The 13,356-nt window shown below is 43.6% G+C and overlaps 1 protein-coding gene across 2 annotated transcripts in view; it reads right to left on the bottom strand.

Moving 5' to 3' along the window:
• The window catches only part of FGFR1OP2 (FGFR1 oncogene partner 2), a 136,796-nt gene that overhangs the window by 93,623 nt on the left and 29,817 nt on the right, over positions 1-13,356 (bottom strand). For both annotated transcript variants that reach the window (XM_029600169.1, XM_029600170.1), the window contains exons 2-3: positions 7,681-7,817; positions 4,429-4,546 (exon numbers count right to left, since the gene is read on the bottom strand). In XM_029600169.1, coding sequence (XP_029456029.1) covers positions 4,429-4,546; positions 7,681-7,815 — 253 coding nt within the window. In that variant the 5' untranslated portion in view covers positions 7,816-7,817. The remainder of the gene's footprint in view (positions 1-4,428; positions 4,547-7,680; positions 7,818-13,356) is intronic.

Genomic DNA, 13,356 nt, shown 5'->3' with positions numbered 1-13,356 from the left:
CCAATGATCTAGGAGCCCTTCTTTCACCAGCTACGCCCGCGGAGGTTCCCTTCTCCCCAATGCACAGCTGGTACAAAGGGAGCATGCATTGAGCCTCGAAGACCAGGGGCGGTTTTGGCGTCATTCCCCACAAGGCACAAGCAGCAGCACTAAGGGGAAATATTTCAACCAGTGTGTGCCAATCAAAAACAGCAGGCTGCACACATGGTCACAAAGAACAGGCCACGCACGTGGTCGGCAAGACGCGCAGAAAACCTCCTCCAGCCCCCGGGATCCTCCAGCGGTAAAAAGAAAAAAAGACAGGCTCCCAACTCACTCCCTGCTACTGGTGCAGACAGCCCTCATTGTCAAAAGTGCCCTGCTGCCGTGCCACCGTGACTGAAGCTCCCAACTTCACCAAATTTATTATTATTTTTTTTAATACTTAATAAAAATGAACAAAACAATCAGGTATACTTCCTTGTCCAAAGATGATGGTCTGAGGGAGGAAACCGCGGAGGCAATGAAGGAGCCAGTTCCCTGGCTATCAGGGCCTCTGGAAGCAGTGGGCTATAGACAGGTGTTAACAATCCCCCGGTCTCCCGGCTCCACCTGAGAGGATGGTCCAAAGTGTGCCTACTAAAATGATCAGTGGTCTTTGTTCTAAAGCATAAGAAGACAGAAAGATCTGAACATATACACACTAGAGGAAAGGTGAGATGGGGAGATATGACAGAGATGTTTAAATACCTCCATGGTTTCCATGCACAGTAGGTGGGTCTCTTTCTACAGAAAGGAGGTTCTAAAATGAGAGGTCATGGGATAAGGGTGAAGGGGGGTGGGTAAATTCAGAAGTAATATTAGGAAAATTTCTTTACAGAGAGGGTAGTGTATACATGGAACAGCTTCCCTATGGAGATGGTGGAGACCAGGATGGTATCTGAATTCAAGAAAGCATGGGATAAACACAAAGGATCTCCAAAGGAGTGGTAAGGATTGTAAAGCTGAACTAGTTTGTGTGGCTGGGCAGACTAAATAGAAATGTGATGTCAAAAAAAGAACCATACAGACTATTTTCTAGGTAAAATATGAAAATACTTTCATTTCCGAGAGTTGGGAACATGACAAATATTTCTTCCATGTGTTTTTCTGTGAGCCCAATGAGTCTATCTATACACCAAAAAAACACAAACAGCCAGAAACCAGTTCTAAAAAGTCCTCCACCAAAAGTTCTGGACCAAAAAATTCCAGCTGTTTTCCTCCTGCTTAATGACCTAGGGATTTTTTCACTATTTTATATTCTCTCCCAATTCATCCAGCCCAATCACTACAGGAACAGTTCTCTAGCAGAGGCCATGCACCAGGCTCTTTCTGAAATGTTGCAATTATGAGCTTTAAATCAGGCCACAAGCTGCTGCCATTGTGAGATGAATGTGACTCCATACCCCCAGGGGCTGTCAATACTACTTCCATAGTATACCCAGCCCTGGCTGGCACAGGGAGCAGGGATTTGCATCCATGTCCTCTGTATGACAGTGCACATGTACCTGAAAAACGTGATGTAAAATGTCAACCATCAACAAAACATTGCATATATGCCAAGTTGTCTTGCACTAAAAGTCAGTCTCTTGCATTTACTCATTCAAGTGGGAAAAATCAAAAGATCAGGGAGAAGATACTCCCCATTCGTACAATGTGTCTGCTGAACTTTACCTTCTCTCACCCAAAACTTGCTCCATTGAAAATGCATCAGGAAATTGATGTTTCAATCACAGCAGTGTAGTTGTTGACCTCACAGAAGAAATAGCTCTAATTATTCACAATTAATGACAAATATTTTGGGCATTTCCACCTGTGTTTTTTTGTAGACCTTTCTATTTTGAATACTTTTATTTTTTCCAGGTATTTTTGTTCCATTTCAGATTCAGTGCTTTCTGCATATACCTTTAGAAATGCTGATTTTGGAAAATGGTAACAGAGTTTAAGCCCGTCTCCTGGGCTAAATCATGCTACACAAGTGAAGTCATTACTCATAAGAATCCATCAAACCTAGACCACAAAACTGTCCAGTGGACCATGGAAAGGAGTAAACTGCACCACAAATGCAGAAGTCTTATCTCTGTGCTTCAACACGATGGTAAGTGAAAATAAATTCAGAAAGAACACACAAAGTCAGGGCCATTGAGCTAGGCTAGCAAGCACATCTAGCATGTGGCTGCCATCTTGGATGCCCCTGGCCTATCTTTTAAAAAGAAATAAAGGTATGCACAGATGCTGCTATCATAACCTTGCCCATTCACATTTTTAAAGAATTTACTTTGGCTGGAATCTTTCTCCTATTCTTTTGGACTACAGCTTATTCAGAACTAGCTCCTACTGGGGATATAAGCACCATAAGCCTTCATTTGCAGTTACCATATTTTTAGCCCTCTCTTCTGTCCATCTGGCCAGAAGCTGCAGTCTGCATCTACCTCTGGAATGTAGTATATTTGTATCTTGGATCTAACCAGTAAGTGTCACTGTTGTACAATGGCTGGAATGCCTTCCCTCCCAGAAGTTGTGAATGCTATCTTGGGGGCATCACCAACCCCTGTTGGCTCAAGGAGCAGAAGGTTCGCTTGGGAGTCAAATCAAAGCACAGATGGTGATGTCCTTTCGTGGAGTACAAACTGGCTAAAAGACAGGAAACAGAGTAGGATTAAATGGACAATTTTCTCAGTGGAAGGGAGTGGGCAGTGGAGTGCCTCAGGGATCTGTATTGGGACCTGTACTTTTCAATATATTTATAAATGATCTGCAAAGGAATACGACGAGTGAGGTAATCAGATTTGCAGAGGATACAAAATTATTCAGAGTAGTTAAATCACAAGCGGATTTTCCGTCAGAAAAAAATCAGCAGAACCAGAGGTCACGAGCTGAGGCTCCAGGGAGGAAGACTAAGAACCAATGTCAGGAAGTATTTCTTCACGGAAAGGGTGGTGGATGCCTGGAATGCCCTTCCGGAGGAAGTGGTGAAGTCTAAAACTGTGAACGACTTCAAAGGGGCGTGGGAGAAACACTGTGGATCCATCAAGTCTAGAGGGCGTGAATAAAGTGGAGGCAGCAAAACACTGCACGGAGCGGCAGTAGCCACAGAGGCATTCAAACACTGCACGGAGCGGCAGTAGCCACAGAGGCATTCACGGAGCGGGATGCCAGTGGCCAGTAGTTAGTGTTCCACTTTCACGGAGCGGAAGGATGGAGGGCTGCTATCTCCAAAAAAATAAAAATAAAAAAACAAAACAAAAAATAAAAACAGGGGTGGGTAAGAGTATGGGGCAAGGGTGTGGCCTGCTTGTTACAGCGGTTGCTACCCCTAATTGAGCTGGATGTCACTTGGATGCAGATACGGCGCTGCTCTCTAAATTGGTGGAGGGGAATTAGGGTTGGAGGGTACTAGAAGCCAATAGTAACAGGTGGGAGAGAGAAAAAGGGAAAAAAAAATGGATAAAGTGCATAGCTTGCTGGGCAGACTAGATGGGCCGTTTGGTCTTCTTCTGCCGTCATTTCTATGTTTCTATGATAAATTGCAGGAGGACATTGTGAGACTGCAAAATTGGGCATCCAAATGACAAAAACAGTAAAAGTTCAAAAAAGGAACAGGATAAACATTGTGGACCCCTAAAGGCTACAGCATGGAAATGAAGAAAATGGTGCATGCTAGTAATTTTGAAACCAATCGGTGAATTGAAAGAAATATCCCCCCCGAGGTCCCCTGAAGCAGGCAGACAATTGCAGAATCACGGCCAATGTCGGGCAGGCGGCTCCGACCACACAGAAGCGAAGGGACTCCGTCTGGGAGCAAAGGAAACTGATAAGTACTAACAGAAAAGCAAAAACGCCTAGGGAGGGTCGGGCTATCCGCCATGGAGAGGATATTAACTAAGCACATGAAAGAAAAAATAAAAAATAAAATAATAAAGTATTTGAAGAATAAACACGGGAGCTACTCACTGAGACAATCACAAAGTGGTTGTCTTACACGTAGCCACCGCACATCACCACGCATTGGGGAGTTCCCTTAATGGTTGGTTGTTAATGATGCCTTGAAACAGCAGCAGCAGCTGAGACAATTCAGAAAAGCACAGAGGAAAAATACAGATATTTGAAGATGCTATTAAGAAAACAAAATATTTACAGCACTAGAAAAGGAATAGCTTTAACAGCTAGATTTTTTATATGAGAAGCAAAACATTTTAAACTTGAGAATTTTGGATGGGAACAATATGACATTAAATTATAAACCTCATTAAAAAATTTAGTCTCAATATATTATGAAGTTGAATTTTTTTTTTAAAAGTATCTTTAAAGACCTATTGAGAACTCACAGTTTTAGCTGATTTTATTAAATATATGTTTTTTGGTAATGTCCTGTCAAAAAACATACCTACATATCACATACAAGCTCACCTTTGTTCTCTTGCTGCAGTTCCCGGATCTGTCTATTTTCCTGCTGAATTCCTAAAACCAGTGTGGACCTAGGACGATGTCTTGCCACTTCATTTAACTCCTGAACTTCCTCTTGGTACTGATAATAAAGTAAAAGACAAGACCAAAGTTGCAGAGAAGACCATGGCACTGTTAAATTTTTATTTGTACTGCTTTGCAGAAAGATGTCCAGTGTCATACAGGTTACTACTAGTCTCCAAGGTTTTTCCTGTTTAGTTTGTTCAATTTCATTCCCTTTGCAATACTATAGACCCCAGTTTGATATTTGGATTTCCTCTCATCTTAAAAACTAGGAAACCTCTGTGCTTATCCCATGTTTTCTTGAATTCTGTTAACAGGTTTCTTAACAGTGGGAGGCAATTCTGTGCATCTACCACCCTATCAAAAAAATATTTTCTGATGTTGCTCTTACGACTACCACATGGAGCATCATACCATGATCTCAACCTTGCTCTGACTAATAGAAACACACAGTGGAGTCAGAATTTTAAATAACCAATCAAGTTAATTGATCAATGACAATTTAAATTTGAAGATTTTTGGCAGTTAGTTTAGTAGGCATCTAGCTGTCAAAGGGAAAAGGACCTTTGTCACTTCCACTCATAGATAGGAACTGCTGGAAGCTGAAAACAAAGATCTGAGGAAACTCAGTGTAGCAAACAGCATGTACTAATAAGCATTAAGTGTTACTACAGCAATGGAGAAATTACTTACCTGATAATTTCGTTTTCCTTAGTGTAGACAGATGGACTCAGGACCAATGGGTATAGTGTGCTCCTGATAGCAGTTGGAGACTGAATCAGATTTCAATCTGACATCAGCACTACATATACCCCTGCAGGAAGCTCTGCTCTTCAGTATTCTCCTCGAAAACCAATTGTGGATATATGTGTTTGAATAACTTGATTAACTTGAACTGGTTGACGTGAATTTTAGCTGGAGACCGCCAGTACACTCAACTGAGAAACGCTGACACCCGACAACTATGGGTGTCCTAAACTAGAGGTAAAGTGTGGCTTACCTGTGCTTGTCTTGCTCTCGGGATTGTCACCCGAGGTTTCTGTATTCTGAGGCAGCAGTGGGCAGGATACTGAATCCATCTGTCTACGCTAAGGAAAACGAAATTATCAGGTAAGTAATTTCTCCATTTCCTAGCGTGTAGCAGATGGACTCAGGACCAATGGGATGTACAAAAGCTACTCCCAAACCGGGCGGGAGGCTGCCCGTGGCCCACTTAGTACTGCCCTTGCAAATGCTGTGTCCTCCCGGGCCTGAACATCCAGGCGGTAGAACCTCGAGAAGATGTGGATGGAGGACCATGTTGCCGCCCGACAGATCTCGGCGGGTGACAGCATCTTGGTTTCCGCCCAGGACACTGCCTGGGCTCTGGTGGAATGGCCTTGACTTATAGAGGTGGAGGCTTGCCTGCTTCTATGTAGGCCGCCTTGATTACTTCTTTGATCCAGCGGGCTATGGTTGCCCGCGAGGCTGCTTCCCCTGGTTTCTTCCCGCTGTGAAGGACGAAAAGGTGGTGCGTCTTTCGTACAGATTCCGATCTTTCCAGGTTTCGGACTAGGAGTCTGCCGACATTAAGATGGCGCAGGAGGCGTGAGTCTTCAGAGTCTTTATGCTTGTCTGGAGATGGCAGCGAGATGGTTTGGTTTAGGTGGAAATGAGAAACCACCTTTGGAAGGAAGGAGGGGACAGTGCGTAACTCTATGGATCCCGGTGTGACTCTGAGGAACGATTCCCGACAGGATAGTGCTTGAAGTTTGGAGATGCGACGGGCTGAACATATTGCCACTAGGAATGCAGTCTTCAAGGTCAGGAGCCTTAGGGACAGACCGCGTAAAGGTCTTAAGGAAGCTCCCGCTAGGAAATAGAGTACTAGATTGAGATTCCATAGGGGTACCGGCCACTTTAGAGGTGGTCGGATTTGCTTGACCCCTCTCAGGAAGCGGGAGACGTCTGGATGGTTTGCATTTCCTAACACTGAGCAAGCGTGTGTAGAGTCCCAAACTGCTAAGGAGACGGAAAAATACTGAAGAGCAGAGCTTCCTGCAGGGGTATGTGTAGTGCTGACGTCAGCTTGAAATCTGACTCTGTCTCCAACTGCTATCAGGAGTATACTATACCCATTGGCCCTGAGTCCCTCTGCTACATGCTAGGAAATGCATTTTAACAAATTTGTGATGAAAATATATTTTCATAATTTTGGTAAACTTGTTGCTGAGCTTAATTTCAAGATTGAAATTAGAGAATTATATGTATATATATATAAGCCTGATTAAAGTTTGGCAGCATCATGATTATAGAAAATGACAGCAGAAAAAGAGCATATGGCCCTTCTAGTCTGCCCATATGTCCAATTAATTTAGTATTATAATTCCCATTACTCCACTGATTTCTTATGATTTGCATAGACTCCATTGGTTTGCATCAGTTCCACTGCACCAAAAGCTATACAAGGTAAGGATATATATGGGTATACCGTAAAAGAGAGCAAAAATGGTGGTGGTGGGGGGGGAGAACAAGACAGACATTTAAATCTAAATCAAACATTGGAAGACTCTCAATCAATCATCAATCCAATGCCAAACATCTGTGCTATTTTTAATCATTAATAGCAATCCTCACTGAATTTTTTTTGGGGGGGAGGGGAGGGGGCAGGATAGTGGTTGTTGCAATTGCAAATATGCCAAAGGACTTTAATACAATAATTGTCCAATATCTCAAAATTGGACATGGACATTATTGCACTGCAGGTCTTGCATTTATGAGTTCTTTGCCCTAAAAGAACTATGAACATAATTTTACTTAAATACAGGATGAGCCTTTTTTTTTAGAAATGTGATTTACATGGTCAATCCCTTTGAAATATTTCTTCTAAAGCTAATCATTCATTATTTAGAACTATTATTTATGTGAATGTGTTGCACATACAAATTTTTATTGTAGGAAAAACAGCTTAAGTATTTATTCATTCATTTAAGATTTGTAGTTTGCCTTTCACAATTTGTGTTCAAGGCATGGCTGTTGTGCCTTGGGAGGTATTTGCAGAAGAACAGTGACAATATCAAATTTGTGGAATAGAAGACACTTTGCACCCAGAATTTTAAACTTTTTATCAAATGCTAATATCCCAAATTTTGAGTTATAATGTTTTAATTCAATAAAGCAAGCATTTACATACCCCCCACCCCCCCTACAAACCTGCTTCATTGCTTCCACTCGTTTGTTGAGAGCAGTAGTCTGTTCAATAAGAGCTTCTGCAGCATTGTCGTGCTCTCTCAGTCTTTCCACCAATTCTTTAGCATTAGCAAGCACATTCTCAATTATACAGCTCATTTCTACAAGAATAAACAATTTTGTGATTATAAGGATTGTTACAAGGATTATTTCTTACAGCAGAAAATGTTCCAAGACAGAGTCATTGCTCAAATATCACAAGCATTTTTTTTAAACTTTTAGTTCAATAACCTCATTCTAATGCAACAATTATCAAGCACATACTCCAGCTTTTATTTCTGCTATAAGCCTGTATTTGTCCTGTGAATGTATACACATATATAAAGAGGGTTTTTAAAAATTAAAATTTGCATTTTAAGTTCATTCATTATTTATTTTGTACATCCCATTGGTCCTGAATCCATATGGCTATCTGCTAAGAATGGAGAAATTACTTACCTGATAATTTTGTTTTCCTTTGTGAAGACAGATGGACTCAGCAACCCGCCCACGGCTGCCCATGAATACTGACAAGGAAGCGCATATCATAGCTTATATAAACCACCAGGGAGGAACCAAAAGCCACCAAGTGTCTCTGGAGATAAACCCAGTTATGGAATGGGAAAGGAATTTTGGCATCCCATATAGCAGGGACAGTCTGGGTCTAGGAGAATGGACGTCATCGGCCAGAGCCTTCCAGCTCCTAGTAGATCGCTGTGGCTTTCCATCTATCGACCTTTTGGCCACATCTCACAATATGAAGGTTCCCAGATTCTTCAGTCGCAGAAGAGATCAACACTCCCAAGGATTCAATGCCCTGGTTCAGACCTGGCCAGAGGAGGGTCTACTGTACGCCTTCCCTCCATGGCCTCTGCTTGGCAAGGTCAACCGCAAGACTGAACTACAGAGGCTAGTCCTCCTGGTGGCCCCGGACTGGCCCAGATGCCTGTGTTATGTGGACTTGTGAAGGCTTCTGGTGCAGAGCCCCCTACACAAGGACCTTATCCAACAAAGTCCGATCCTCCACAAGGACCCAACTCAATTTTGTCTTACGATCTGGCCCTTGAGCAGGCTCGCCTGAAGAAGCTTGGATACTTGGTGGGTATAATCGCCACCTTGCTCCACGTGCAGAACCCAATTATCCGACATGATCCCGACCAACCTCTGATAGGGGGCTGGCTGTCCCTCTTCTATCTCCTTGTCCCGTAGATGGGTTGGCCCAGCTTCATTGTACAGTTCGGGCAGAATCGGAGCCAGTTCCTCTTTTTGGTTGTCAGCTCCGAAAAGGCTGAGACCTTCCCGAAGATTGAGATGTCTGAAACGGTGGGTTTCTTTAGGGCCAGAAGCATTGGGAGCCCCTAGCCCGACCCCCTCCTGGATGAGGGGCCCTATGACCTCTTCTTCCTATCTTCCAGTAGTCGAGGCACCGGAGATTCTCCCCACTTACTGGCAAGCTTTTCCAACTCGCTTCCGAATAGAAGGGATCCCTTAAAGGGCATCTTTGAGAGGTCTGCCTTAGAGGTTGCGTCCGCTGACCAATTTTGCAGCCATACCTGTCTTCTGGCTGCCGCCATTGAGGCTACTCCTCTGGCCGAGGTGCGCACTAGGTCAGAGCTTGCATCTGCTAGGAAGGCCACGGCGGGTTCCATCGCCCCCTTGGTAGGAACCCCAGAGCTATCAGTCTCTCTTGAGAGAAGCAAACATGAACGGGCCACCAGGGCACACAGGAGGCGATCTACAGTGTCACTGCATAGGTCTGTGATGCTAACAGAGGTCGTGGCTGACCCTTCCTCAGACAGGGTGGGGCCGGACCTGGAGAAGGTCAAAGTCCAGCTGCCCCCAGGCCTTCTCATAGTACTGACCACAGGACTGATTCAAGGTCAGGCTGTGCGGCCCTAATATGGCAGGCAGCACAAAGAGAGTGGTACTTAACTGTCTTAACTGTCAGAGCCATGGTTCCTGTCATTTGTGCGTTCAGCTGGATAGTGCATGAGCTCAAGCACGCACAGTTCTGTCCTGATCTGTGTAAGTAAGGCATCAGGATGTGCGCGGGTGCCTGCACGCAGTTATGCACTCAGCTATACATGCAGGAGCGCGCACACCAAGGGGCACATTTAGATATGTAGGAATGATTGCACCTCTGGGGTGTGTTAGGCACACAGAACCGCGTGAACCTCCGGGTGCGAAAGGCACCCAGGCATGTAAAGTACCCCGGGATGCGCGTACCTCAGCGCACACCTATGCGTGTAGTAGGCGCACAACATGGCCAGCCTGTACCGCCAAAACCACACACAAGATCGTGCCTACCACATGGAGTGCCCATCGAACCTGAAGCGGGGCCTAGCCCATCAGGGGGCTGCTCAACAACCCCCTTCCCTTGCCGTGGCGGGATAGGGAACATTGTCGGTATGGCTCGCCAAGCAAGAAGACTGGAGGAAAGACTTACCAAAGCTCTTCCTCATCTCTGGATCAAAGAAGTTCTTCCTTGCTTACCAGCTGAGTCCAGAGACTATCTTCGGCTGCAGGGGATGAGGGCATAGGCCATCACCACCACGCTCGGTTTCCTGCACCCACTGCCTTTCCGCTGCTTCAGATACGAGTCCACGCCGGGAACTGGCTACCGGACCAAGGCTCACCTCTGAGGGATCTTGGAAAAGTGCCTCAGGAATTCTCAGCTGGGGGAGGGACCATTAGGTATCACTGCAAGAGTGCAGGGCTTGATATTTCTCCAATTTAGAGGTAAATGTTCCTATTTTAATGGAGTATTGTGTTCCTGATAGACAGTCCACATCTGCTAGGAGACGGAGAGATACTGAATGGCTGAGGTCACTGAACGGGTATACCTAGGGTGACGTCAGCTTTGAAATTTGACTCCGTCTCCATCTGCTAGCAGGGGAGCACATAACCCATTGGTCCGGAGTCCATCTGGCTACACGCTAGGAAAACCTTTTTTTTTTTTTTAACTACTTTTCTGGAGCTAAAACTCTTTTCTTCAGGATACACATACAAACACCCACTCTTAGACATGCTCACAACCATACCCAGTCAAAACCACAGAACATAAAAGATAAAGCATGCTGGATCAGAACAAGGGTTCATCAAGCCCAGCATCCTGTTTAATAAGAATGGCCAGCTCCCAGACAGAAACAGTGTTTTTCCCCAAGTCTACCTTGCTAATAATTGTTTATGAACTTTTCTTCCAGGAAGTTGCCCCACGCATACTCAGACCTACTGGTACCCATACACAACCATCCATGCATGCACACGCGCACACACAATAATACTAGTATTAAGTTGTAATAGTACATAAGAACTTAAGTGGTGCCATGCTAGGTCAGACTAAAGGTCCATCAAGCCCCGCATCCTGTCTCCGGCAGTGATCAATCCCTAAAAGAAGACTTAATTTTTTGCTGCTCACACCCTATGTCAAGGAGTAGTTCTGCTTGAATCATGGGGATAATTACTAAATTTATGGACTTTTCTTCTATGAACTTGTCTAAACCCATTTAAACCCAGCTATGCTAGTTGCCTTGACCATATTCTCTGGCAATAAATTCCACAACTTGCTTGTTCATGGAGTGAAAAAATGCTTACTCCAATTGTTTTCAAATCTGCTCCATTAGCTTAAAGGAGTGTCCCCTGGTCCTAGTGTTATTTGAAAGGGTAAATAACCTATTTACCTGTTCTACTCCACTCCAAACCACCCCAAACCAAATAAGCCTGATACTTCACTTTCAATGCATATCCAGCATAGCTCTCTGCTTCAACAGCAGGGGAGAAGAAAACCTGATACTTCACGCATATCCAGCATAGCTCCCTGCTTCAACAGCAGGGGAGAAGAAAAACTGATACTTCACGCATATCAAGCATAGCTCTCTGCTTCAACGGCAGGGGAGAAGAAAAACTGATACTTCACGCATATCCAGCATAGCTCTCTGCTTCAACGGCAGGGGAGAAGAAAAACTGATACTTCACGCATATCCAGCATAGCTCTCTGCTTCAACAGCAGGGGAGAAGAAAAAAGGATTCGCACTCACAAAGCGGGGAGTAGCTGGCTTGTTACGGCGGTTACTACCCCAAACCAAATAAGCCTGATACTTCACTTTCAATGCATATCCTGCTTCAACGGCAGGGGAGAAGAAAAACTGATACTACAAGCATATCCAGCATAGCTCCCTGCTTCAACAGCAGGGGAGAAGAAAAACAACCAATAAGGGCTGAACAACACAGTCTGGGTAAAACAAATAAGCATGGGTGTAGCTTGCTTATTGCGGCGGTTACTTCCCCTACTACCCATAACTAATCAAGCTTGATATTTCACTTGGTTGCAGCTCCATCACTGCTCTCTACATTAATGGTGGGGGTGGAAGGGAAATAGAACCAAAGAGCTAAGAGAAACAGATAAGTATGAGAAAAAAATGTGAAGCTTGCTGGGCAGACTGGATGGGCCGTTTGGTCTTCTTCTGCCGTCATTTCTATGTTTCTATAATCATCTCTTCTCCAAAGGGAAGAATATTAGCCTGTTTAGCTTTTCTTCCTAAGGAAGATATTCCAGGCTCTTGACCATTTTTGTTGCTCTTCTCTGCACTTTTTCTAACTTTGCTATATCCTTTAAGAGATGGGATGATCAGACTTGCACACAATATTCAATATTCAAGGTATGGCTGCATCATTAAGGTATACAAAAGCACTATGATGGTCTCTTTTATTTTCTACTCCTTTCCGTTGCCATATATTGAGCTGAGGATGTCAATGTACTGTTGACAATGACTCCTAGATCCTTTTCCTGAGTGGTTACTCCTAAAGCGGAACCCATTATCATGTACCTATAATCAAGGTTATTTTTGCCCTGCGAGCACCACTTTTGCAAGGTTTAGCAGTCCTGACTTTCAGCTTGGTTGTCCTTTTTCTAATGTCCCATTAACTACTAAACTGTGCAGAGTAAGAAGTTAAAATTTAGAAGGAAGAACATGTATGCCGTGAATAGTAATTAGCTTCAACTAAAGTAGAGCAAATCTTATGTCCTAAACTGGTTCAGAGCAGAATAACTATTCAGCTAACAGTAGCATTCTTAGAGAACTAGAGACTTTTTCCAGCTTCTAAATTATTATTCATGACATTATTAAACCTGCAGAGTTACTGATATTAAATTGTTATTTGTTAGAAGCTGATATCGGTAAGACCACCTAGAAGTGTAAGCTCTCATTAGTATTTGAATATTAAGTAATTAGACTATGCTCTCTACTGTTTATTAATGAATTACCCAAAATAATATATTGGTCTGTATTTCCAGATTTTGTTAAATCAGCATATGGTAATTATACTCTCTCCATGCATGCATGTACATTGGAATAAAGAGGAAATATTACCGAGTTACTTGGTGTGGTTACTGTCTGATACAGCATCTAGTTAGGGGAAGTTTGGTTCCACACTTTGCACTTGCCCACATTAAATTTAATCTGCTATTTAAATGCCCAGTTCTTCAGGCTCACAAGGTCCTTCTGTAGCTCCTCACAATCTGCTTATGTTTTAACTACCCTGAATATTTTTGTGCCTATCTGCAAATCTGATCACTTTACTTGTTGCTCACCTTTCTAGAACATTAATGATTAAGTTTAACAGCAGTGGTCCCAGGACAGATCCTCAGGGCACTTCACTAAT

Source organism: Rhinatrema bivittatum, chromosome 4, assembly GCF_901001135.1.
Source record: "Rhinatrema bivittatum chromosome 4, aRhiBiv1.1, whole genome shotgun sequence".
Classification (NCBI taxonomy): domain Eukaryota; kingdom Metazoa; phylum Chordata; class Amphibia; order Gymnophiona; family Rhinatrematidae; genus Rhinatrema; species Rhinatrema bivittatum.
Note: the sequence above shows the minus strand (reverse complement) of the source record. Positions and strands in the feature narration are given on the sequence as shown.